This window comes from Microtus pennsylvanicus, chromosome 2, assembly GCF_037038515.1.
Source record: "Microtus pennsylvanicus isolate mMicPen1 chromosome 2, mMicPen1.hap1, whole genome shotgun sequence".
Lineage (NCBI taxonomy): Eukaryota > Metazoa > Chordata > Mammalia > Rodentia > Cricetidae > Microtus > Microtus pennsylvanicus.
Genome location: NC_134580.1, coordinates 78,985,144 through 79,012,921, shown reverse-complemented (window position 1 = coordinate 79,012,921; position 27,778 = coordinate 78,985,144). Strand labels below are relative to the sequence as shown.

Below are 27,778 nucleotides of genomic sequence, written 5' to 3'. Positions count from 1 at the left end.
TTCTTCTCTGGAGTGTATTATAAAGGCATGCCCTAGACTAGATAAAAGCAAGTGCATTTTTTTCCAGGAAAAATGTTTCATATCTCAGAAAAAAAGAGGCCAGGAACTAGACTTCTCAGTTCCCCCTTCCCTGCCTAATTCTGTGGTCAGGCCTGCCTGACAAAGCTCTGGCCTGGCACCATGTCTGGGACATGAAACGGGAGAGGCTATTTCCTCTGAGATAGTTATTAGCGGACATGTGTGTCAGAGTGATCTTCAGTGGCTTCTAGGAGGACCCTAAGGAATCCCTTTCTTTGAGGTTTCTGGAACAGATGGTCAGGGGCTGCCTCTCTGGCTGTTTTCCAGTTACCCTCCTCAACCCCCAGTTTCTAAGTCCTTGCCTCATGAACCTTCAATCTTGGATACACTAGGAAGTCTTTTTTTTCTCTAGTGAATCTTGACAGAGTAGAGAAATAAAAAGAACAGAGAGAGAGAATTCTATCATTTTGGGTTCTAACATGGAGAATCCTAGTGGAGCAGAGGCTGCTGGGCTCATTCTCACCTGGGGAGCTTGCTTTTGCAGCAGCGATGACAAACCTACAGCCGCGCTTCTGCCTTCATCCACCATCAATTACCACTGCCTCGCTAAACTCCAGGCCACGTGGACCATCATTGCCATTCACCCGAAGGCGTTGTGAACCAGCCACTTACAAAGGAAGGCGTTTTCTGATCCCTCGGAATGCATTAGATCTGCTCCTACAAATTCCAGCTGCATCCTTATGGCTCTTGTGGTCTTCAGCATTCCAGTCCCATCAAACTATAAGCTGCATGAGGCCCATAGAAAATCCTCCTATATCTCTAGCCTACAGCATCCTCCCTGGAGCACATGCCTGGAAAGTATTTATCCAACGACTAGAATTCAAAGGTTCTACTCATAGATAAATATTACATTGCTCTCAAGACAACCGAGACCTAGTGCTGTGGCAGAAGAGAGAAGTGGCCTCCCATCAGTCTCTTTCTATTCCAGTGTACTATGACAAACACTTTGCTGGTTTGCTATCATTTTACACCTTGCGAGAACACTACGAGGCAGATACTGTTAATATTTCTACTTTGCAATAGAAGGAGAGGTTAAGTAAATTGGCAAAGATTAGAGTTGCCCCCAAGTCTCGATTTCTCATCTTCTATTACATCAGTAATTGTTCGTGATGTTATATGTGTCCCTCACATGCTAACAGCAGCTAATTTCCATAATGACTCTGTGAGTCTGTGGGGAATGTGTCCCGATATTCTATTTTGTCACTTTAGCAATGACAGGCTTGCATTTCTGTATCGCTTAGCTATGGTGGCTTAGTCTTGACCCCTCACCTTCCCTACTCTTTGAAATTGCTTCATTTCTCTCCCTTCAAAGGAGCCAGAACTGCTTTAGTTTGGAGGCCCCACAACAATTTCCTTCCAAATCCTTCATTTCTCAGGGTGTATCGAGATTACTGGTTCTCCGAGAGGGCTCACTCTACTCCCGCCCCATCCCTAAGTGCCTGGCACAGGGCCTGCTGGGAAGCAGTACGTTGTGTTTAGCTACATAATGGTGACCAAGTACATAGACTAAAATATAAGTTTAAATCACAGTTCTGTCACTAGAGTAAGCTTAGGCAAGTAAATCTCTCTGCCTCAGTTTCCACACTTGTAAAATACAAGTGATACTTATATCTGTATCTTGAGATTGTTCTGGATGGTGTAAGAAGTGGATTACAGGTTGTAACTCACACCTGTAATACTTGGGCGAGATAAACAAGAGAATCATGAATTCAAGGCCAGCCCTGATTTTTAAAGTGGGCTAGAACTCACAGGAACTATGGGAAACCCTGTCTCAAAAACAAAAACAAAAAACAGAGGATAGATAAAGAAATATGCATACGGTGTATTTTTCTTGATCATAAAGAAGGATGAAATTCCTATTTGTTGGGAAATGGATTTCATTAGAGATAACGGTATTAAGCGGATTAACGTGGGCTCAGAAAAGTATTGTGTATTTCTCTTATTTGTGGTTCCTATATTTTATACAAACATGTAAAATCATGCATACACATACATGACACAAAAGAAACTGTCTAGGGGAATGAGGGAGACTTACAGAAGTTGGGAGGAGCATGAAAAGGAAAGAAGAGGGAACAGACGAGAATTTATTCAATTTACAATGTGTACTTATATTGAAGTATTGAAAATACAGAAAGAAATGGGCTAGGACACCTGGTCCATTACAAATGACTAACAAATGTGAACACTGTTCTTGTTGTTGTAGTAGTAGTAATTATACTATATTATTATTACCATCACACATGGGAACTTGGGACAACATAAGCAAGCATGATCAGGTATCCACACAACCACCAGAGACCTCCTTTTTCTTCACCTTATAGTATGGACCAGTAACTAAATATCTCTTTTATCAGTGAATTTGGAAAAGCATTGCCTAAGCAGAACACACCCCAGCCCATCTGGCGAACCACCCTGTGTCCTATATTTTTCTGTACTTTTGGAAGGGTTTTCTTCTCCTAGAATACTGGCTTCTCCCATTCCTCACCTCCCGTGGCAGAAGAGTTCATTCGCCTTTCTTAACTGAATCACAGCTTTAATAAAGCTATTGTATTTGACCACAGGCTTAAGAAACAGCAATATAACACAATACGAGAAGGTCATTAAAGTTCTATAAAGTAAGCGTTCTTGCTGCTCCTTCATTTCCAGTGTCCTGGAGCCTTAGATAAGGGATAAACATTTTTTAATCAAAATCTAAATAACTGTAAATCTCACTTTTCATTTCATTTCAAGTATTTTTCCAGGTAAATATATGAGTATGTGATGTTTTCTAATTTCCTGTGTAGATCAGATGTACTAGATGTACTATGAAAGTTAGGGGCTGTTGCTGCTTCTCTCTCTCTCTCTCTCTCTCTCTCTCTCTCTCTCTCTCTCTCTCTCTCAGTTTTCAGGGCACTTTTGTGATTGCAATTCCAGCACACATCTCCTCTCAGTGGTTAAGCTGTCAGAGAAGTGAGCCCAGAATGATTAAAATTCTAGAGACGGATTTGTAAAAGAAAAAAGTACTGGGAGGTTAAAAAAAAAATCACTGACTGGGGGGATAACCATTTAAGTAGCTCAGGGATGAGAACAAAACAGACATTAATTATATTATCTAAGGGCCACAGTCTACAAAAAAAAATTTAAAGGAAAATAGAGGCTTTTTCTTTTTCTGTACCTTTTCTGCTCTTGCTTTGTGACAGTGATCAAGGACACAGCTCAGAAGTCCAGTGTTATGCCTGCCATTTGCTGGCTCTGTGAACAAGCAACTAAATGTTAACATATAAAGATAATGATGGCTTTCTCTCAGACCCGTGGCGTCGGCAAGATGGGCAAGTGTCGTGGTCTCCGTACTGCCAGGAAGCTCCGCAGCCAGCGACGGGACCAGAAGTGGCATGACAAACAATACAAGAAAGCCCACTTGGGCACAGCCCTGAAGGCCAATCCTTTTGGAGGTGCCTCTCATGCCAAGGGAATCGTGCTGGAAAAAGTAGGAGTTGAAGCCAAGCAGCCAAATTCTGCTATCAGGAAGTGTGTCAGGGTGCAGCTCATCAAGAACGGCAAGATCACAGCTTTCGTCCCCAATGACGGTTGCTTGAACTTCATTGAGGAAAACGATGAAGCTCTGGTTGCTGGATTTGGTCGAAAGTGTCATGCTGTAGGTGATATTCCTGGAGTCCGCTTTAAGGTTGTTAAAGTAGCCAACGTGTCCCTTTTGGCCCTCTACAAAGGCAAGAAGGAAAGACCAAGATTCTAAGTTTTGACAGTGGAAGCACAGTAATAAATTTTCCTATTCCGAGAATAAAAAAAAAAAAAAGATAATGATGTATGTCCATGAGTTTGCATGCATGTCTGTATGTGTGTGGATGCCAGAGAATGATTCAGAAGTCTTCTTCAGTCATTTCCTATCTAATTTTTTAAATTCAATTTTATTTATTGTTATTGTGTGTAGGCCTGTTGGGGGTGGAAGTGCCACCATAACTGAATGTGTAGAGGTCAAAGGACAACTCTTAAGAGTCTGTACTGTCCTTCTACCATGGATGCTCGGGACTGGACTTAGGGCATCAGGCTTGAGCAGTGGAGCAAATGTTTACCCCAAGACTCTTCCATCTTATTTAAAAGACAGACCTCTTACTGAATATAGAGCTAGTTCACTGAGTTGGCTAGAGCAGCTGGCCATCAAGACCCAAGGATCCTCCTGTCGTTGCTCCCTGGAGCTGTGATCATAGGCAAGAGCTCATACATGAAGCATATTAAGTAGTGGTGGGATCTTTGTGTTTGTATGGCAAGCACTTTAACAACAAGTCGTCTCTCAGCCCAAGTAAGAAAACTGCTCTGAGCCTCAACTGCACTGCCTATAAACGGACAAGACAGAAACATAATTCATATGGCTGACAGGAGTCTGACTTAGCACAGTATCCAACGCATAATAAATGAATGTTTCATTATTTAAGTTTATGGAGATATTTCCTAATATAATATTTTGAACAATATAAAATGTCCAAAGGAATTTTTCAAAGGACAGATACTTGAGGCCTTTTAAAAACTGCTTGGGATAAAGCAGAAGAAAGTAAAATTGTAGGCAAGCCCAACTGATAGCAAGCGGGTTGTTAATGAAGTTTTCCATAGCTCCATAGCTAGAGGCTGGGCATCCCAAGAGCAAGGTACTCACAGATCTATTTACTGGTTAAGGGTCTGCTTCCTGCTTGGCAGGTGGCTATATTCATGTAGTGTTTTATTATAGCAAGCTCATGAATCTCTCTTCTTACAAGGTGGCTAATCCCATTCATGAGGCTTCCATCTGCACCACCTACTTACTGCCAAAGTTTCCATCTCCTAATACTATCCCATTGATGGCTAAGAGTTTGATGTATGACCGTTTTAGCCGGCACATAAACATGCAGTCTGTAACAGACAGAGTGATGCAGTGCAATTTTCTCTCTTCATAGTTCTCTGCACACTCCTGCTGGATTGCTGTCCTGACTTGCACCTTCTAACTCTTGGTAGCACCATGGTCATTGACCAACAGGCTTTCACAAAGAGCTAGTTACCACAGAACAGCCACCTTATAAACCCTGTGGGGGTAGGGTCATGTCTGTTACATTCTTGACTACGACCCTGGTATCAAGCCACAGGGAGACTCAATGAAGGTGTCTGGCCTTAGGCATCATTGGCTGAGCTCAGGATGTCAATCAACTTAGCTATCTGTCTTTCTTGAGGGTCCAAGTAAGAATTTGCTTTCTTGGCTTTTCTATCTTCTGTTTTTGTATTTTAAATTTTTTGAGAATTTCAAACATAAGTACTATATTTATATCATTTTCACCTCTCCATCTTCCCACCCCAAGTTCTCTCTTGTCTTTCCCCACTCCCTCTCAAATTCATGACCTCTTCTCCTTTATTAGTGTTGTTCTTTAAGTGCTGCTCATATATTTATGTGTTTAGGGCTGAGTGCTTCGGATTGAATAGTCTATCAAGGAGCTTGTCCCTGGAAAGGCTGATTTTTCCCTTTCTAAGCCATCATTGACTGCCTGGTTCTTTCTCTATGGGCAGAGTCTTGTGAAAGATCCTCCATCCACACTGGCATGTCAACTGGCATTGCCACTATGCAAATCTTGTTCAGGGACTGTATTGTTGAGATTTCATGGGTGCAGTTTCCCTGTCATATCTAAATGACATTATGCTATAGCAGGTATGTTGTGGGAGCATACCTCTGATCAAAATATTTATACATAGTTTGCATTTTGAGGTCATTGTCCTCCTTTACTACACAATTGTTTAAAGATTGTTTGATATTCTGATATGAAGTCTTAATCATTAAGTTATATAGGTAGTAAGTATTACCAATAGTCATTCATGTTTGTTATACTTTTAGCCAGACTAATTAGATATAATAGAGATTGTATTCTGCATAGATAGCTAACCTTCAACCACTTCAAAAATCTGTAGAATGTGTTTAAATAACTTAGGATTCTGTTGACATGAGACACGATTGCTCCTGGCAGCACCAATCTATTCCTGGGAGAGTGTTGAGCACCAAAGACATTTCACTTGGAGTTTGTTTTCTTCTTGGCACAACTGGCCTTTGGGCAAGGAACTGCCCATGCCTCGACCACTGACAAAGTACACAATGTCCAGACTAGACAAGTAGATACAAGAAAAAAGACTGTCAAACCTTGACAAGACAGAATAAGACGGTTCTGAAAATTTTCCTGCCTCTAAAAATGGTCTGTCAGTTACTCTAGGCCTTAGCCAAAGTTAATTGCTTCAACATTGCAAATGATACTTTGGGTGTTTGCTCAGGCAGCCAGTTGTCTCTGTCATATACTGTACATTTTGGAAGCTGCTTGATTGTACTTCGTGCCTACTCAAGTAATATTATGTCCCTTCTCAGGCCTTCGATGGAGTTGAAGATTAGATAGTCATAGTTACCATTGTCCTCTTATTTAGCCAAGTCATTTCCAATGCAAGACTTATACTCCGTAGAATAAAATGTTTATTAAAATATTTAGCATATGTTCCTTGCTTAATATTGTTTATGCTAGTTATAATTCTAATCTTATACTTGATATCTGTTCCTAGTGTATATAGTTTTGTATTGGGTTTGGAACTCCCTTATTTAAACAAAAGGGAGAGGTGCTGTGGGAGCTCTTCAGCCAATAGCCTTTAAGATACCAGCCCTCTTGAGCATGATCTTTTATACTGTAAATGAAGCTATAAAGCTTGCTCTCTTGCTTCCAGCTACTAGATTCAGTTCCTGTTCCCTGTTCATACAGACTACTGTGATCTAGGACAGTGATCTGTGAGTCTACCCCTAAATAAATAACCCTTTATTATACATAATTCTAAACTAGGATGGGATTATTTTGTAATTTTAGATATCACAGGTATCCTGGTCTTCTGGTTATTACAACCTTTCTACCCATTCCTTCAGGATTTCCCCCTAAGTCTTAGGTGTAGGGATTGGACTGCAGATGTACCAACTGAGGATGGAACACCCCATGATCACTTACTTGCTGTATTTTGATTGGTCATTATACTATGTAATTGGCTCCAACTGCTGCATAAAAAAGATGCTTCTTTGATGAGGCATGAGAGCTACAGTTAGCTGTGGGTGCAAGGATAGATTCTTAGGATACAACTAGAAATTGTATTGGTTTAGGAACACGGTAGTAGTAGTAGGTTCTCTTGTATGTCTATGACATCTCCAGTCATAGGTGTTTATAGTGCTGGGCACAAACTCCCTCCTATTGAGTGCACGTTAAGTCCAATGGGCAGTTGTTACTTACCCCCAAGATAAAGGTGCCATCTTTTGAGACTACTTAGATTTCCTGGTCCCATCATGGTCCCCTTTCTTCATCATAAAGGTGAGAGAGATATATTAAGTCCTTCTTGCATTGTATCACTCTATCTTTTATATTTCCTTCTTCAATTTTTTAACAGACTCAATTCACTTTTATTTTTCTTGTATAAAAACCCTATGTGGTGGCCACAGCTGGAGCCTGAGTCCTCTGAACAGAGACTCTGGTGTGGGTTTTCACAAGATGGTCAGTGAATTCCTGATAAGGAGACTTGGTGAACACAGTCTCTTTCCAGGGGTTGGGGTGTAGTAATATGGACGGTGGCAGGGCTGCGTCCCCAGCACCCCGCCCGCACGGCTAGCTTTACCCGAAATAATTACACGGAAACTGTATTCTTTTAAACACTGCTTTGGCCCATTCCTATCTAGCCTCTTCTAGGCTAATTCTCACATATTAATTTAGCCCATTTCTAATCATCTGTGTAGCGCCCCTAGGTGCGCTTACCGGGAAGATTCTAGCCTAAGTCCATCCTGGGTCGGAGCTTCATAGCATGCGTCTTCCCTGGAGCAGGTAGCATGGCGTCTCTCCTGCGTCTGCTCCCGAGAGAAGAGAGCTGTCGAGTCTGAGCTCACTTCCTCTTCCTCCCGGCATTCTGTTCTGTTTACTCCACCCACCTAAGGGTGGGCCTATCCAATGGGCCTAGCAGTTTCTTTATTGCTTAGCCAATGAAATCAACAGATTGATATATGACACTCCCACATCATTGGGGGTCAGGTAGCTGTAGTTCTTAGAGATGGCATCAAAGGTGGTGCACAGAGTAGCAGTATATCCCCTGGCTGATGTGTAGCAGTCATCAATGCCAGCCATCATCAGTAGCTTCTTAGGCACAGGAGCGGAGACTATGCCAGTGCCTCTGGGGGCAGGGATGAGACGCACTAGCACAGAACCACAGCGGCCTGTCACTTTGCAAGGAACAGTGTGGGGCTTGCCAATCTTGTTCCCCCAGTAGCCTTTCCACACAGGGACAATAGAAAGCTTGGCCAAGATGATGGCCCCTTAGATGGCAGTGGCTTGGAGCACTTAACACCCAGACCTACGTGACCATTGTAGTCCCCAAGAGCAACAAAAGCCTTGAACCTGGTCCGCTGGCCTGCCCTAGTCTGCTTCTGCATGGGCATGATCTTCAGAACCTCATCCTTTAGGGAAGCTCCCAGGAAAAAGTCAATAATCTCGGACTCCTTAATGGGCAGGGAGAACAGGTAGATCTCCTCTAGGGACTTGATTTTCATGTCCTTAACCGGGCGGCCCAGCTTGGTGACGGGAATCCACTCCTTGTCTTCAGCTTTGCCCTGCGGCCTCCGCCTAGGCCACAGCCTGGCCTCTAAGACAGCTGCCAAATCCTCCACGGAAGAAGCCGCCATGGCCTCCTAATCCTGGCCCCCCACCCCAACCCAGGTCCTCCAGGCCCTCCCACTGCACCGGTGTCATCCGCCATGTGGTGTTTTCCAGAAGAAGAAGCTCCTTCTTCAATTTTTGAGTGCCCTTGTGGTTACATTGGATCCACTGGGTAATCCAGGATAAGCTTCCCTTTATTAGTAGGTCAGCTGATTAGTAACCTTCCATTTGCAACCTTAATTTCTCTTTATCATTTAACATATTATACCCACCCTCTGCCAACAGAAGAGACCAACACTGAACCCCAGCTATGGTACCACTCCCTGGGGTAACAACCTGGTGGTAGGTTGACTATATTGGGCCACTTCCTCTGTGGAAAGGACAAGGCTTTATTTGTCCTTGCTAGAGTAGATACTTACTTGGATTAGGAATTTACCTTCCCTGCATGCAACACTTCTGCCAAAAGCAATATCTGTGGGCTTACAGAAGGCCTTATTCACCATCATGGTACCCCACACAGTATTGCTTCACAGGCAGACACGTGTGGCAGCAGGCCTGTGGTCATGGAGTTCATTGATCTCACCATGTTTCCCATCATCCTGAAGCAGCTGGCATGATAGAAAGATTGCATGGTCTTTTGAAGACACAGTTACATTACCGATTAGGTGGCAGAAGCCTGGAGGGATGGAGCAGAATTTTCAAGAAGGCAATATATGCTTTGAGCCACTGTCTACTGTGGTACAGTTTTTTTTTTCTCTATAGCCAGGATGCACAGGCCCAGGAATCAAGGGATTAAAAAATAAAAAGTTTTGTTTCCTGTTTCTGACAATTTAAGTTTTGCTAGAAGTTTTGGGTCCTGAGGAGGGAATGCTCCTGCAAGGAGCCACAATTAACACTTCATTGAACTGAAAGCTCAGACTTCCCCTGGCTACTTTGGGCTTCTGATGCCCTTAAGTCAACAGGCTAAGAAAGGAGTAAGTGTTTGGAGGAGAGACTGGTCTAGATAACCAAGGGAAATTGGATTGCCTTTTCCACAAGGGAGGTAAGAAAGATTATGTCTGGGGAATAGAAGATCCTTTAGGGCATCTCTTAGTGCTGCCTTGTCCTGTGATTAAAGTCAATGGGAATGACAACAACCCAATCCAGGATGGATTACAAAGAGCAAAGACCCTTCACGGATGAAGGTATAGGTTTCTCCTCCAAGAACAGAACCAAGACCTGTTGAGGTGCTTGCTGATGGTAGAGGAAATACAGAATGGGTCATAGAGGAAGTGAATCACAAATACTAGCTAAAGCCACCTGACCAGTTGCAGAAACAAATGTTTCCGTCGCATTTTGTTAAGAATGTGTTTATACAGATATGTGTGCTTTGTTTCCTCTCTCCTATGTCTTAGTTAAGGTTTCTATTGTTGTAAAGAGGCACACTGACAGAGTCAACTTTTTTTTTTTGACAGGTTTCTCTGTAGCTTGGGAGCCTGTCCTGAACCTAGCTCTTCTAGACCAAGTGGCCTTGAACTCACAGAGATCCACCTGCCCCTGCCTTCCGAGTACTGGGATTAAAGGCATGTGCCACCACTACCTGACTTGGGGCAACTCTTATAAAGGAAAGCATTAATTGGAGTTGGTTTACAGTTCAGAGGTTTATTCCATCATCGTCATTGTGGGAAACGTGGCAGCACGCAAGCAGACATGGTACTGGTGAGGCATCTAAGAATTCTACATCTGGATCCGCAGGCAGCAGAAATGTGCACGACCCCGGGTGTAGCTTGAGCATAAAGATCTCAAAGCTTGCCTCCAAGGCAACACCTCTTTCTTTCTTTCTTTCTTTCTTTCTTTCTTTCTTTCTTTCTTTCTTTCTTTCTTTCTTTCTTCCTGTCTCTCCCTTCCTTTCTTCCCCTTCCTTCCTTCCTTCTTTCCTTCCTTCCTTCCTTCCTTCCTTCCTTCCTTCCTTCCTTCCTTCCTTCCTTCTCTCCTTCCTTCTTTCTTTTCTTTCTCTCTCCCTTTTTGTTTTGTTTTGCAAAACAGGGTTTCTCTGACTGCCCTGGAACTCATTCTGTAGACCATATTGACCTCCAACTCACAGGGATCTGCCCACCTCTGCCTCCCAAGTGCTGGAATTAAAGGCGTGTACCACCACAATCGGCTTATGGGGTCCATTATATTCAAACTACATCATATAATGTAACATCAAGAGAATATCAGTGTTATCATATTTAAGTTTTAAGATATTTAAAGAATATCCCTCAAGGGACATTACCACTTATCTAAAATTTGTAGTGGGTTTGTGTTTGTACAAGGGCTAGTTATATCATATTAAGTATAATCGTGTCCTGGTTAAATATATAGTGCTTTTGTGATTGTACATGGGATAGTTATATCACGTTAAGCTTAATCATGACCTAGTTACTACTTTCATTTGGAAATTAAGCATGACGTTGGAGATATGATTGTGAACCAAGGTGACAAGGGGTAGACATTTGATGGCTATTCTTGCTGTTAACATCTGGAATTAACTAAAATCCAAGCGGCTGGGTACACTTGTGAGGGATTTTTCTTAAATAAATCATTTAATGTAGAAAGTACCAACTTTAATTCTTTTGAGGTGGAATGATCTATGATTAATCTGGACCATACCTTATGGCGGGAGCCTATGTAAAAGACATGGAAGAAAGCAGTTCTTTGCTGTTTGTCTGCTTGCTCTCGGTCTGGCAAGTGTATTCCTTTACTGGCTTTAGAGCCCACTTCTTCAGGATGCCACTCAATGAATCACAAACGTCATAGCCCTGATTTTAAACACATCAAAGCAAAAGATCCTAGAACTTAAAAATTCAAGGTCACAGATGTAATCATTAGCAGAGCTAGGATTTGAACCTAGAATCATTTGCAAAGCCTCTTAACAAGACATTGTCTAATTATAAATGTCAAAGATAACTATTGGTCTGGATGAGCTCAAAGGAGTAATAGATATTCTGAATAAAATCTCAGAAAGTACCTTAAAAATCCAAGTGGCAGCTTAGTGCATGCTTGGTGTGTATAAATCTCCTCAGCTTGGAGTCTGCCCTAGCAAGTGACAGAAGGTGTCAGAACAACCTGCTCCAAACCCAGGGCTCCAGGGCTGCAGGGCTGCAGGGCTCCAGGGCTCCAGGGCTCCAAGGTTCCAGGGCTCCAGGGCTGCAGGGCTCCAGTGCTCCAGGGCTGCAGGGCTGCAGGGCTCCAGGACTCCAGGACTCCAGGACTCCAGGGCTCCAGGGCTTCAGGGCTCCAGGGCTGCAGGGCTGCAGGGCTGCAGGGCGCGCTGAATTTGGGAGTTAAGCGATCTTATCAGTTACCAGCTTTTTGTGGATAGAAGGGATTGAAACGGGTTTCAGGTAGCCCAGGTTGGCCTTGAATTTTCCACATCACTGAGAGAGAACTCTAATCTCCGATTTTCCCACCTTCACTTCCCAAGTGCAAGCACACCTCATACCTAGTGCAAATGCTGGGTCCAGCACCACACTTGGCAATACCCAGCTTTCTTTTCTCTCTTGGACCTGTCTTCCTCTGAATGAACTCTTCATGCTAGCACACTGGTGCAAAGAGCACCAAAACAGTCCTAACTGCAGCTCCCTCAGCTTTTAGAACCAGCAAAGAAACAAGCGAATTCCTCTTTCCAAAAATCCAAGGAGAGTCACAGTGCCCCCTCATTGGCTCTGCTAGAGACTCTGGTCCATCTGTGAAGCTACCACTGTGTTCAGGCAAACACACATGCTCTCTGCTTAGCTCTGGGTTCAGCAGTGAGGCAGCATCTCTAGAACTATGAGGACTCACAGAGATCAGGAAGGGTACTTAAGGCAGCAGGGAACAGACTTGCCTCTGTATAAGGACTTACTATCTCCCATAGCAAGAAATCCAGAGGCAGGAAGTTCTGGGTTGCTTAAATCTGAAGATTAGTCATAGCAGGGATTGACAAGCTCTTCTGTGACCTCTTAGCTTTGCCTCCAAGATTCCAAGATGTCTTCCACAGCTTGTTCCCCTTGGTAAGATGCAAAAGAGGAAGAGATGGAAGGAGTGAGAAAGGGAGGGAGGGAGAGAGGGAAGGTGGGAGGGAGGGAGGGCTTTCTCCTTATATGCTCCTTCCTTTTGCTCAGGAAAAAAAATAGTTTCCAGAAGCTTCCCAGAAGACTTACTTTATTGGTTTGTAAGGAATAATGGAAGACAGCAAAGGGATTACAGCCAGTAATATCCAGAGGGATGTTGGGTATTTTGGATACCACAAAGGGGCCAAGAGGGTCTGGATAAATATTATGCAAAGAATGTCTATTGGAGCAGAACCAAACACGGAAGGGCATGAGGCCTGGACCTCCTAGGCACTCTATGGGAAAAGCATAGCAAAATTTACAGTAAACCCCAGGGATGTGAGCACAGTGTGGACCACCAGAGTCACATGGCCACGCTGCATGAGTTACTGTTGTGTCATTGGAACGTGGTACCTGCATTCATGACTCAGTGGAGGAAGAATTTGTTTTAGCTCCCAGATTCAGAAAGTTCGGTTCCTCATGCCAGCGAGGCCATGGCAGAACAGGGCAGCACACATGGCAGCAGACCGGGAAGTAGATTAATGGGAAGCCTCCTACCTTTAGCTTCCACCTGTCCTAATTTCATTCCATCTGAGGGCCCACTCCACAGGACAGTCCCACCCACCTTCAGGGTGAGTCTTTCTCCATCAGCCAATCTTCTCTGGAAACACCATCACCCAGAAGTCTGCATCCTCAAGTTTAAAGATGCTAAATCCAGTCAAACTGACAGTGAAAATGAACCTTCCCACATGTGGAGGTGGTAACTGTTTCTAAAACTCTTCCTTCCAGTCCCTCCACCATGCGTGCCGTTCCGCAGAGTAACTTTGAACAGATTCTGAAAGAGGCTTTCTTCTCTTCTTGATTCATGGCTGTCTTCCCCTCGCTTTGACATACTTCTATAGCGAGAAGTATGCGTGACATCTGGCCTAGGCTTTAAGGAGCTTTGAAGCTTCCATGTTTGCTTTCTGGGATTCCAGATTCCACATTAAGAGGTTATCTTACCGGAGGGGATGCGCAGAGGGAAAATAGCCCCAGCAAACGAGAACGAACGCAGTAGAGAGCCGAGGCTGCCGAACAGCTGCCAAGCACGTGAGGGACGGCATCTTGGGTGTTCCCAGCTGAGCATCCGGCTGCGTGTAGCTGCATGAGTGGCCTCAGACAACACCACAGGGAGCAGGACTCCTCAACTGAGTCCTGTTGGTTCACAAGACCCCGAGAAACCCTTGCTCGTTACTGTTTTAAATCATGAGACTTTGGAGGCCTGCGTGGCGTAGAAATGGGTGAAATGGAAGCCCCCGGCTCCACGCATTTCCAGTGGAGCCGGTGAAATCAAAGACTTGCTTGGAACGTCTACTTTAATAGAGGTAAAAGCTTGGTGGGAGCTCTAGTTTCTTAGGCTTTCACTTGCTGTTCTGGGAGGTTGCTTATTTTTGTTCTTGAGATAGGATGCCATGTGGCTCTTATTGGTCCTGAACTTAATGGGTAGCTCAAGCTGGTCCTTCACATTTCGCTTCCCAAATGCTGAACTTAAAGGATATATGTCATCAATCCAAGCTCAAGAACTCCAGTATCTTAAAATAAAAAAAAATAAGAATAAATTAAATAACAAAACCCCAGCCAGGCAATGGTGGCCCAAGCCTTTAATCCTAGCACTTGGAAGGCAAGGCAGATCTGTGAGTTTAAAATTAGCCTATGACAAGGGAGGGGGACTTGATTGGAGGAGGGAGAGGGAAATGGGAGGCGGTGGCGGGGAGGAGGCAGAAATCTTTAATAAATAAATAAATAAAGTTAGCCTATTCTATAAAGCAAGCGAGCTCCAGGAAAAGTCAGGACTGTTAACTCTGTCTCTAAATAAATAAATAAAACCCAAACCAAAGAACAAAAGGAAGAAAAACTTAAAAAGAAAGTGTGGTGGCACAGGTCTTGATTGTTGGAGGTAGGAGGATCAGTGGCCACGAGCTAAATAATGAGTTTGAGACGAGTCTGAACTATATGGAGCCATATTCCAAAAATCAAAAGTGGGATGGAGCATGTAGCTAGGTCAGTGTGGTATCTGCTCAATCAATGTAGTATTTACAAGCATGTGTGAAACCCTGGTCTTCATTCACAGTGCCAGATAAACCAAACACTTAGGATTCAAAAAAGATCCAATGTTTAAGGACATTCTTGACTACATAGTCAGGTGACAACCATCATGGGTTACATGAGACCCCACTCCAAAACAAACAAAAAACAATAATGAAAACTCACATTTTTTCCTTCTCTGTTCTCTGGCATTATTGTTTCATTGCATACAATGGTTGCTCTTTTAACTTCCGTTAATATGCATAAAGTTAATACCTTCCATTATATGATTGTTTATTGTGTGCTTGGCACAATCCTAAATATATTAGCTCTCATGGGCATCTTCCCAACAGATGCGGTTTTTCTTTCTCGTGTGATGCGCCGACTCCATTCAGCCCTACCCTCATCATGTCTTAATGGTGCCTTAGGGTGGATATAGATTTCAGGATTAAGTCAGAGTAGATCTGTTTGGAATCTTCAAAGAGCTTTTCGTTCCTGAGCATTTGCTGTGAGTCACTAGGACTCTTTCTACAGAGTGAAATCTAAGATGCCTTTGAGTCTTCATCCCTCAGAGGAGTTCTGTTCGTGCCACTTCTCGTCCCTCCCCCACGCTGTTTTCCTACTCTGCATTAGGATTCCTGGGCTCTTGTCATCCTTAAACTGCGTGTGAGGTAAAGGATGAGACTTGAATTCTGGTTTAGAAACTTTGCACAGTCTTGTTGAGTAAGATTGGGGGATGGGGATAGGAAAGAAGGGATAAGCAGGAGTTGCCTTCACATTAGATCAGTGAAGGCAAAATGTGGTCTAGGAGTATTTAGAGATGAGCAACCTAAGCCACCTCTGCTTGTCACTCTGTACTATGACTGCATGATAGCCTGGGACTTTTCCGGTCTATACCCAGTGTCCTGACAGAAGTGTCAACAGGCTCCATTGTTATCTCAGGGTATCCTGACCCTATCAGGCATGCTGCAGACTCCAGACTTGTAGAAAGAGGTAGATAGAAGAATGATCATTGGTGCTGAGGGTACTGGGTTAATCTCTCTCCATCCTTTGACCTGGAGGAGGTCATGGAACAAAAGTGAAAACACATTAGCAGCTTTCCGAGAACTGAGCGCAAGAGCAGGCACCATGGAGCACAGGGCTGGGCAGCATCTGGGGAGCAGATGAGGCAGATGTGTCAGGAGAGAGAACTGCAAACACAAGGGCAGAAAGGCCGAAGCAGAGAGGTGTGGCACACCTAGGAAGCCTTTATTCAATGCTCCCAGTAGCCATGTATAAAGCAAGATTCTTCCCTGGAGAAGAAAGGAAGACTCTTCTTATGTTGGAATTTTCTCAAGTATCTCATTGAAAAGAAAACAAGCAAACAAAAATAACAAAGCTCTTATTTTGGGGATTGTTTTTGAGATAGGATTCTCAAAAACAAACAGGATTCTGTAGCCCAGGCTAGCTTGGAACTATTCACAATGTATCCTAGGCTGGCCTTGTAGCAATCTTGTATCTCTCATCCTCCCAAGTGCTGGAATCATAAGCCTGAGTTGACAAACTCAGCTTCCATGTGACCTTGTTTTATGAGATGGTTTGCTAGTTTACTTTAAATGGAAAAATTCCATTTGGGGATGAAGGAAATATGGCGGGGGGAGGCAGATAGTAAAGAGGAAGAGAGAGAGAGACTTAATGTTCTTTGCCATGGCTTTATCATTCAACCCTCAAAAAGCTTGCTATCATAAACACTATAGAAAGCTGTGATGGTTATACTCTGAATAAATTACATTTGGTGATTCAAAAAGCTGTCCTGAGCCAGGAGTGGTGGGCTCTGCCTCAGCCAGGTGTGGTGGGCTCCACCTGAAATTCCCAGGACTAGGGAGGCTAAGGCGGGAGATTTGAGGCTTTAGGCCAACTTAAGCCTGTTAGCAAGGGAGAAAAATGGCTGTAGTGATGTTTAAGAGTCAGGATCACACATGACCATGTCATTAGATGCTGAAAAAGCTTTCAACAAAATACAACATCCCTTCATGATAAAGGTCTTGGAGAGAGAAGGGACAGAAGGAAAATACCTAAACACAATAAAGACAATATACAACAAGCCAACAGCCAACATCAAACTAAATGAAGAGAAACTCACAGTGATCCCACTGAAATCAGGAACAAGGCAAAGCTGTCCACCCTCTCTATATCTATTCAATATAGTTCTCGAGGTCCTAGTTAGAGCAATAAGACAACAAAAGGAGATCAAAGGGCTACAAATCGGAAAAGAAATCAAACTCTTACTATTTGCTGATGATATGATAGATTACATAAGCGACCCCAAAAATTCTACCAAGGAACGTCTACAACTCATAAACACTTTTAGTAATGTAGCAGGATATACTATTATCTCAAAAAAAATTAGTACCCCTCCTGTACCTAGATGATAAATGGGCTGAGAAAGAAATCAGAGAAACATCACCCTTCACAATAGCCACAAACAACATAAAATATCTTGGAGTAACTCTAACCAAACAAGTGGAAGACTTATATGACAAGAACTTTAAATCTTTGAAGAAAAAAATTGAAGAAGACACCAAAAACTGGAAAGATCTCCCATGCTCTTGGGTTAGCAGAATTAACACAGTAAAAATGACAATCTTACCAAAATCAATCTATAGATTCAATACAATGCCCATCAAAATCCCAGCAAAATTCTTCACAGACCTTGAAAGAACTATACTCAAGTTCATATGGAAAAGCAAAAAACCTAGGATAGCCAAAACAATCCTGTACAATAAAGGAACTTCTAGAGGCATCACAATCCCTGACTTCAAACTCTACTACAGAGCTACAGTATTGAAAACAACCTGGTATTGGCATAAAAACAGACAGGAGGACCAATGGAACTGAATCAAAGACCCAGATATTATTCCACACACCTACAAGCACCTGATTTTTTACAAGAAGCAAGAAAATATAAAATAGAGAAAGCATATTCAACAAATGGTGCTGGCATAACTAAATATCAGCATGTAGAAGAATGAAAATAGATCCATATCTATCACCATGCACAAAACTCAAGTCCAAATGGATCAAAGACCTCAACATAAAGCCAGCCACACTGAACCTCATAGAAGAGAAATTGGGAAGTACACTTGAACACATTGACACAGGAGACCACAGACACTGAGAGAAACAATTAATAAATGGAACCTCCTGAAACTGAAAAGCTTCTGTAAAGCAAAGGACATGGTCAACAAGACAAAGCAGCAGCCTACAGAATGGGAAAACATCTTCACCAAACCCACATCAGACAGAGGTCTGATCTTCAAAATATAAAAAGAACTCGAGAAATTGGTCACCAAAAGAACAAATAATCCAATAAAAAAAATGGAGTACAGACAAAACAAAGAACTCTCAACAGAGGAATCTAAAATGGCTGAAAGACACTTAAAGAAATGTTTAGCATCCTTAGCCATCAGAGAAATACAAATCAAAACAACTCTGAGATTCTGTCTTATATTTGTAAAAATGGCCAAGATCAAAAACACTGATAACAACTTATGCTAGAGAGGTTGTGGGGTAAAGGGAACACTCCTACATTGCTGGTGGGAGTGCAAGCTTGTAAAGGCCCTTTGGATATCAGTATGGTGATTTCTCAGAAAATTAGGAAACAACCTCCCTTAAGACCCAGTAATACCACTTTTGAGTATATATCCAAAGGTTGCTCAAGTATACCACAAGGACATGTGCTCAACTATGTTCATAGCAGCATTGTTTGTCATAGCCAGAACCTGGAAACAACCTAAATGCCCCTTGACTTAATAATGGATAAAGAAAATGTGGTACATTTACAGAATGAAGTACTACACAGCAGAAAAAATAATGATAATCTGAAATTTGCATGCAAATGGATAGATCTAGAAAACATCATACTGAGTGTGAGGTAACCCAGACCCAGGAAGGCAATTATCATATGTGCTCACTCATAAGTGGTTTTTAAACATAAAACAAAGAAAACCAGCCCACAAATCACAATCCCAGAGAACCTAGACAACAATGAAGACCCTAAGAGAGACACACATAGATCTAATCTACATGGGAAGTAGAAAAAGACAAGATTTCCTGAGTTAATTGGGAGCATGGGGACCATGGGAGAGGGTAGAAGGGGAAGAGAGAGGAAGGGAGGGGAGCAGAGAAAAATGTATAGCTCAATAAAATCAATTTAAAAAAGAGGAAAAAACAAACAAACATAAAAAGCAGAATAAAATCATTTTCCGAAATTTGGTAGGCAAAATAGAAGAAAGGAATCAATATGTGGGGCTGGGAGCATAGTTCAACCATAGAAGACAAAATTAGCATATACGAAGCCCTGGATTCAATCTGAGCACAAATAAATGAACAGTACCCAGATAACAATGACAAAAGTCAATATTTAATATATTTAGTGAAATGTATTAAATATTAAAGTAGATATTGCAAATTTTCAGTTTTACTCCTGTAATACTATTGTACATTCAAATTGACTGCAAAGTTTGGCATGGGAGCTCTCATGAGAAAGTGAAGGAAGTACCTTCTCTGGGCAATTATCTGATATAGCACATGCTATGACTTGGTCCCTGGAGCTGAGGGAGTACAGAGAGACGAAGCTGGAAGTTAGGTGGTCACATCAGAGAGGACTTGTATGTCACACCCAGTTTAGGATTGACAATGGTGCGATCTGTGTGTTCAGCAGACGAGGCTACAGCAACTGAGCTTCAGCAGAGTTGTTCGGACTGCAGTATGGAGGGCAGAAACCTACTCAGTTTTTCCCATGCTTGTTTCATAATCCAGATCATGTCTGACACTAGGGGTATATATCTGAAGAGCAGGGGCACTTTCTTCATACATCAAGAAAATGCTTACTTAGTTCTACTCTGGGTACCAGCTGTGAGTCCTTCAATATAATTCTGATACCTTGCTGAAGACAGAATCCTATCCCACAGGCCTAGGGGCTCGGTCCCCAGGACTGCCATCTGCCTGCAGACGACACACTGCAGGTTGTTTTGCCTGTGCGTCTGGCTTGCTGGCTATAAATCCTGCTTCTCACAACCTTCCTGTCAGTTTGATTAATGTGCTAGGGTTGTTCACAGAACTCAGGCCGACACATTTACAATTTTATGATAAAGGATACTAATTCAAAGGTTCTGAGTATAGAGGAGCATGGCCAGAATCCCAGGAGGCTATAGTCAGGAAGCGAATACAGGAGGAGCTCCTCACCTTCCAGGCTAGCTTGGGTTCTATCGCATGACCCTGTATGAAAAAGAAATAAAATGAAACGAAAAAGCAACCCACGCAGATGAAATGATGAATGCGGTGAGGCATATATGGTGACGTGGAGCAGTGGGTCATTCTTCAGTGATAGGGTCCTGAGAGGGAGGTGCCAGGGGATGGGAAAGACAGAGAACAAAGATGATATAGAAGATAAAAGCTGGGATCATGAGTTCTTATACAAGTTGTGTCCTATGTCGAGCAAGTTTATTTTACAGTACAGCTTGCTATATACTGTTATCATGAGAAATCACCAAGGTCAGCAGAGAGCTAAATCAAACAGTGTTGGCAAAGAGAACACAAAGTGCTGTCTTAGGGATGTTACTGCTGTGAGGAGACACCAAAATCACAGCAACTCTTCTAAAGAAAACATCTAACTGGGGTGGCTCACTTGTGGTTTCAGAGGTTCAGTCCATTATCATCATGATGGGGAGCTTGGCAGCAGGCAGTCAACATGGTGTTGGCTACATCTTGACCAGAAGGCTGCAGGAAGTTAACTGAAAGTCACATTGAGGGAAACTTGAGCAAAAAAGACCGCAAAGCCTGCCCTCATAGTAACACTTCCTCCAACAAGGCCACACCTCCTAATAGTGCCACTCCCTTTGAGGGCCATTTTCTTTCAAACCACCACAGATAGCTTAGACACAGTTGCCTTAGGATTGATACCCATAGCCCAGGGGGAAGTATAAGGTTTCCAGAAACTGCAACCTTGACTCCTTCAAGGCACAGGCTCCAGCCTCTGTCAGACCTGCCTTGCCAAGTCCACTCTTGGACAAAGACGCAAAACTAAAGTTTCTTTTGTCCTTACATTAAGGCCTCTGACAATCTTGAGCCAGTCTAGCTCCTTACAATATGGGTAGGTAAAAGAAGTTTCCGTGTTCTTCCTGGGTCCTTTTCCTCCCCAGGGAATATTCATGTGACACTCTGTAGATGCTCTCTGAACCTATCCTTTTCTTCATGGAGACTTTTATGCACAGGTAAGGCCAGCCATTGTTACTGTGATCCATGTAGACTGAGGAGGAAACCCAACGAGTCCTTTCCATTCAGTTGCTTTTTGGGCTCTTTGTGCATCATTCCCTCCTCCCAGGCATAAGAGGGGGCCTCTTAAGAACTGATTGTCTGCTGGGTGGTTGTGGCACATGCCCTTAATTCCACCACTCAGGAGGAAGAGGCAGATGGATCTCTGAGTTTGAGGACAGCCCTGTCTATGAAGTGAGTTTCAGGACAGCCAGTGTTAAACAGAGAAATGATTCTGTGTAACAAAATGAAGAAAAAGGGGGAGGAGGAGGAAGAAGAAGAAGAAGGAGGAGGAAGAGGAGGAGAAGGAGGAGGAGGAGGAGGAGGAGAAGAAGGAGAAGAAAAAGAAGAAGAAGAAGAAGAAGAAGAAGAAGAAGAAGAAGAAGAAGAAGAAGAAGAAGAAGAAGAAGAAGAAGAAGAAGAAGAAGAAGAAGAAATAGTTGTTTTAACAAGCCATATTAGATAAGGTAGCTCATATATTGGCAGTTGTGTGGGGAGGCAATGTAGTCTTGAACGAATATGCATTGCTGACACGAACATGTTATGTCAAAGACCACAATGCCTTAAAGCTATGGGAATGGAAAGGCCTTCCCTGCTCTGAGTGTGTATGCACAGGAAGTGTCAATCACAACTTCCCAGTCCCTGGATGACTGAAATCTAACCCTGCAAAGCTTCCTGAGGTTAGCTAAACCTCCCACTCCTCCTTTATGCTTCATAAAATAAGCGATCTGAATTTTCTGGCTGCTGTTAGTACATATCCATCGGAGTGCATGGCCCAGCCAATACCAGCTTTTGTATGTTTCTGTCCTTTCTTCATTCCCCATCACCCCCGTTTATTCCGTCCCTAAGCTTTGCAGGCCTTGAGACAAGAGCAAAGCAGAGAGAAGGAAGAGCAAGTATTTAGTTTCTACAACCGTTTTGGAGAAGCAAACTTCTAGTTTCTGTCGTCTGTCTAGAAAAGAAAATGAAGCCGGTGAAAGGAAAACAAAAGATCACAAGATCTGTCTCTCTCTCAAGTAGAGAGATTGATTGACAGACTGATTTTGTTCTCTGAGATCTGCTTTTGAAGTCTAAGAAACCTCAACACCATAGCAAAAGACAGTATTTTACTGCCCTGAAGACATTTGGGAGCAGTTTTAGGAATTAAGGACAGAGACTGAACACTGTAATCTTGTTTGTTTCAGTTATCTAGAACAGGGCGAGGAGACTTCCGAGCCTGTAAGAACTGCAAATGAGACCCAAACTACATCTGATAACACAGAGAGACAATCCCAAACAGAAGAATGCTGCTTGATGCTGGATATGAGAATGTGCTAGCGACACTCCTGGCTTTGTTTTGTTTTTAAAGACATAACACATTTAGGGACCATGAGAGAGGGAATTATGAGGGCCAGCCATAATAAGCTAAATATGGACAGGTCACCCAAAGGAAGTTCTTTTTTTCCAACCATTATCACCTACCAGAGTAGAACTTGGCCATTGATAAATTTAATAAGAGGTCAGAGTCTCGGTAGTTTAACCTGAGACAATGCCTGGCTGCAGGAGGAACCTCAAGCTGAGATTACCCGAACCCCATCCAAGAACAGATTATTCAAAAGAAAAGCCTGGCATTCCAACCGTTGTAGATAGGATCACCTGCCAGCACACATTCACCTGGTGACCCATAGACAAATGTCAGCCAAACAGAGGTCCTGAACCTCAGAAACCCCTCACCCCTACTTTTACTACTATGAAAACTCAATTCTAATTGAGCTCGGGGCTCTCTGGTTATTCCAATACATTGGACATGTGGAGAGACTGAGTTTGCAAACTTGATTTAAATAAAGGCTCTTTGCTTTTACATACAGGACTCTTGGTTTCCTTGTTGGATTTGCAGGGCTTCATGGATTTGGGCATAACAGGAATAAGTTAACCTACAGCCACCTCTTACTTTTTCCCTTAGTTACGTTGTTGTGGTCCCTTGTACTAGACAAGTTTCTCCATAGTATTAAAAATTGAACCAAGTTGTTAGGAAAGCTGTCTCATCCTACAAGGAAAATACAGATTCCTACTCTAAACCATGCACCCATGCACAAAAGGGACCGGAAGATGGATTTTAGTAAAGGAAAAAGATGAAAGATGTTGGAGGTGTGAATGGAAGTTTCCAGAAAAACAAACAAAAAACATGCTTTATGCTAACGATCCACACAGCTTTTTAAGATTGGCTGCTTAAAATAGTAATCGTGGTGAGCTGGGATGTTGCAGAATCAGAGTCAAAATTATCTTGGGCTATCTTTAATTCTTTTAACTAAGTCATTCATTTCCCATCTGCATGTCCAAATAAACATCCTTTTGGCTGTCAGATAGAACATTTGGAATGTAGTAAGTTATCAAACCACTAGCTTCCATTAACTCCAAAGCTAAGAAGGAGCCAATAGGCAGCATCTGAGGCTGAGCAGAGAGTTCCTGTCTTGATGTAACTAGACTTCCTGATGTTCCCATCAGTAGGTTCAGAAAATGTCTTATTTATGATGCTTTTAACTTAAATGACTATAAAAATTCATGCAATCACTTCCATGCTAGAACATGTTCTGTGTGGCAATCTGAATCTGCATCCCTGGACTAGGGTCACTTGTTTTACTGAGAATGAACTATCTTTTATTTCTCTTGAGGCAAAAGCTGTGTTTTGCTACAACAGTCTATGTATTTATGATCTTGAGACAAAGATAGACTTCTTAGACACAAATGGATTTGGCCATATTAATACCTAAGCTCTTTTCAGAATGGACACTCTTATTAGCAATGTTAATGGACAGGTGGCAGACGGAAAGATGATGCTTTCAGGGTTTAAAATGACCAGAGTTATTGTCTAGAAAGTACAAGGAAACCATCCAAAAACTAGTAAAAAGCAGAAAATGAAATAAAAATTTAGAAGTATGAACAGTCTATTCACACAAAGAACCATTGATTTTTAAAAACTAAGACACTTAAAAAACAGTATCATGACAAGTTTTCATGATATTAACAAAAATAACAAAGTTAGCTATAATGCCAAATATCGTTAAAGAATAGACTTTATTAAAATTTATTTTACTTTTTTGTGCATGTACATGTGTATGTACATATGTGAATGCATGCAGATGATAAAAGAAGGTGTCAGATTCCTAGGAGATGGAGTTTCAGCCACTTGATGAGGGTGCTAAGAACCAAACTCTGGTCCTCCGAAAGAGCAGCAATGACTCTCAACCCATAGACTTCTCTCCAGGCTCAAGATACACACCTACACACACACACACACAGAGAGAGAGAGAGAGAGAGAGAGAGAGAGAGAGAGAGAGAGAGAGAGAGAGAGAGAGAGAGAGAGAGAGAGGGCAAGAGAGAGAGGGAGAGAGAGAGAGAGAGAGAGAGAGAGAGAGAGCAAGAGAGAGAGAGCAAGAGAGAGAGAGCAAGAGCTGGGGATAGTGGCACACACCTTTCATGTCAGAACGCAAGAGTCAGAAGCAGGAGAATCTCTGTGAGTTAGAGGCCAGGTTAGTCCACACAGTGAGCTCCAGGACAGTCAGGACTACACAGAGAGACCCAGTCTCAAAAACAACAATGTCAAATATATATATAATTTAATGTGTATGTGTGTGGGCCTGAGTGTATGTAGGAGCACCATGTATGCAGATCTTTGTGGAGGAGAGAAATGGAGTCAGATCCACTGGGTTACAGGTTCTTGTGAGTTGCCCAATGTGGGTGCTGGGAACTGAAATGGGGCCCCCTGAAAGAGCAGCAGGTGCTATTAACAGATAAGTCATCTCTTCAGCCCATAGATTAAAGTTTTTTTTTTGTTTGTTTTTTGAGACAGGGTTTCACTGTAGTTTTAGAGATTTTTAACAACACAGCACTGTGTAAAACAATTCTTTTGTTCTAGGTTTATGTAAAATTTAATGCATACATTTAAGAAAGCAATATATGTTTAAAAGGCACATGCATACACAATGGCATTTATCAAATGCACTGAAGAGAGTTTCGTGGGAAACTTTTGGGGAAATTTGGGGGAGTACAAATAGAGTTTGGAGATAAAGAGGAAATAAAGCTAAATTAAAATTGAAAGAAATAAGAAAGATGCTTTGCATGAACTGAGGGCAGATTAGATTTGAGTAGTATAAATAACTGGTCTACCTGCACTCGAGTTCCAAAATAAATAAATAAACACAGAGAACATGCCTCAGGGAGATTTGCTCTCATAATTCTTGATTTACAAGGGCAGTGCACCAACCTCTGAAATACAAAGTCTTTAATTAGTTCCAGTCCAAAGGTGGCTGCTTTTCCAAGTAGAGAAATGGAAGGCAAATTTAGGGATTTTTTTCCCCCTCATTCCCAGAGTGCTGATCTCGCAGATGATTAAGTGTCTGTCTTCCTGCTTTGCAGTCCATGCAGATAAAAGCCAAGACCACCCCCCAGGAAAGCATTTCTAAGGAGAGGAGCTTGAAAACATCATTTTGACAAAAAGAATTAGCATCAGCCTGGGTTTAGGGAGCTGGCTTGAGACCAGGGAGGAAGTCAGAGATTAACTCACAATTGACTGGATCTTCTTTCATATAATTCCCCCGGCCTGCAGTTTCCACACTGGCAAAATGGAGGCATTCACTAGGAAGTAATTTATAGAACGCATCTGAGAACAATGAAGGAGCAAGCGTCAGGGGAATGTTTTGAATTCTTGAGGTGAATGAAATGATGATTAGGAAAACGAGGCATCTTTAGCGAATAACATAGTAAACGAATGTTGTGAGAAATCTTGATCAGGGTTTATCTGGGATTAATTTTGCAGATATTCGCTTTTAAGGTGGCAGTGTTCATAGTATTACACGAAGCAGCAGCGAACCGTTCAATCGTTCATGTGTAAGCACTGAACAAAATGAAATGTTCAGAGGATCGTTGTGCCAAGCACCTCATTATTCTGCATACCATCTCCAACAGCCGTCTGAGGAGCAGGGTCAGGCCCGGCCCCAGTGCTTCATTCTCTATGTTTTGGTGGTGCTGAATGAGCTGGGAGGGATGGTGTTTCACCGTCCTGACATAATAGGATAAGATAGCAGCTAATACGATAACAGGAAGAGATGAGATTTAGGTGATCTCAGGGGCTTGTTAGAGAAAATGAAATCAGGCGCTAAGATGAGCGTCTAATTACGTAAAAATGGGACCAGCTGAAGAGGGCCTGTCTACTTTCTCAGTAGTAGTGGACTTTGACGCTCTCCTTGTCTTTTTAAACTTCTAGAGGCTGTTTTGAATCAATTGTGCTACATAATGAATCACACTAAGCTTAACTCTTCTTACTTGGAACGATGGAGGAGGAGACACATCACCCCACAGCTGCGGGTGGGAATGGAAGTGGGTAAAACTACTAGGAGCCGCCAGGATGGCAGCTCAGCTGCCCTTTGGTGGGCTAACCTTTACTAAGTTCTTATAGCTGCTGCTTGCCAAAATGCACTTAACGCTTTTGTCTTGTTTTCTTCCTAGGATTTAGGTTTCCTCATTTTTACTTTTTTTTTTGATTTTCGAGACAGGGTTTCTCTGTAGCTTTTTTTGGTTCCTGTCCTGGAACTAGCTCTTCTAGACCAGGCTGGCCTCGAACTCACAGGGATCCGCCTGCCTCTGCCTCCCGAGTGCTGAGATTAAAGGCGTGTGCCACCACCGCCCGGCTCATTTTTACTTTGTATTTTGGAGTTCGAATTGTTAGGTATCTAGTGAGGTATTAGCAGGTTTAGATGGATGGACCTCTACCTCAAAATCAGCAGCATGGTAAAACCAAGAGCCCAAACTGATAGATCCTGAATACAGGTCAAAAGAATGAGATCTGAGTCCTACATCCTAACTGGAGGCACTGTTATTCTAAACTGTCCCGGAGGTAATAGTAGGTAACTGAGCTCTGTGAAGTTCTTGTTTGGCAGCAGCAGGGCTCTGGAGTAGCCACTGTTTCCTCGTGTAAGAATCAATCCAAGTGGACCTGTCAGTCACCTGGCTAGGACACCCACACCACGGGCGAAGCTGTCTGTCTAAGAGGCTTTAGAAACAGGCTGAAAACAGCCATAAATGTAGATCAGCATGATGCTCTCTTTGGCTGTAGCCCAGCAGTCACCCCTTAAGAGTGTGTTGCTCTGCAATGGCCTCTTTGGCCACTGTCCACTCACACCCCTTGAGGGGGTTCTAGTTTCCTCTGTAATAAACCCCACCTCTCTTCTACCCTATGCTCTGTGTATTACTGTGTATTGGCTGAATTACTGTAAAGGAGGTCCCGAAGACCAGAAAACCATGGGGAGTCAGAGGGAGATCTCCATGAGAAGATGTTTAAAGGCTTAAGACCACATAATAACACACAGTGGTAGTTAGAAACGTATCGTTTATTTCTGAGACTCTCACATGCATTCACAAGAGCCACAGCTGCAACGTGCCCTATCCTTCACATCTGCCTGCTGAGCATCTTGCGATAGATACCTCACAGCTGTTGTTAACCCTTGTGAAAAGACAATGCCAGTGCCAAGTGTGCCGAGTAGCATGAAGATGATTCAAAGTTTTGAAGTAACTATTATGCACCAAGAGATCATGGGTAGGGATTTTATTTTACTGATGTTCTTCCATAATAAAACTCTAAAA

General features: G+C 42.7%; 1 protein-coding gene and 1 pseudogene across 1 annotated transcript; one reads left to right on the top strand and one right to left on the bottom strand.

Moving 5' to 3' along the window:
* The first annotated feature begins 3,357 nt into the window (after positions 1–3,357).
* LOC142844887 (small ribosomal subunit protein uS12-like) lies at positions 3,358–3,826 on the top strand. The gene has a single exon (XM_075963672.1). It carries the CDS (start codon positions 3,383–3,385, stop codon positions 3,809–3,811), a length of 429 nt encoding a protein of 142 aa, XP_075819787.1. The 5' UTR covers positions 3,358–3,382; the 3' UTR covers positions 3,812–3,826.
* Positions 3,827–7,512: 3,686 nt separating this feature from the next.
* Positions 7,513–8,847, bottom strand: LOC142844886 (small ribosomal subunit protein uS5-like; annotated as a pseudogene).
* Positions 8,848–27,778: the final 18,931 nt, after the last annotated feature.

What these genes read in the sequence shown, in the direction of transcription:
- LOC142844887 (XM_075963672.1), top strand. Translation starts at nt 3,383, where the DNA reads ATGGGCAAGTGTCGTGGTCTCCGTACTGCCAGGAAGCTCCGCAGCCAG.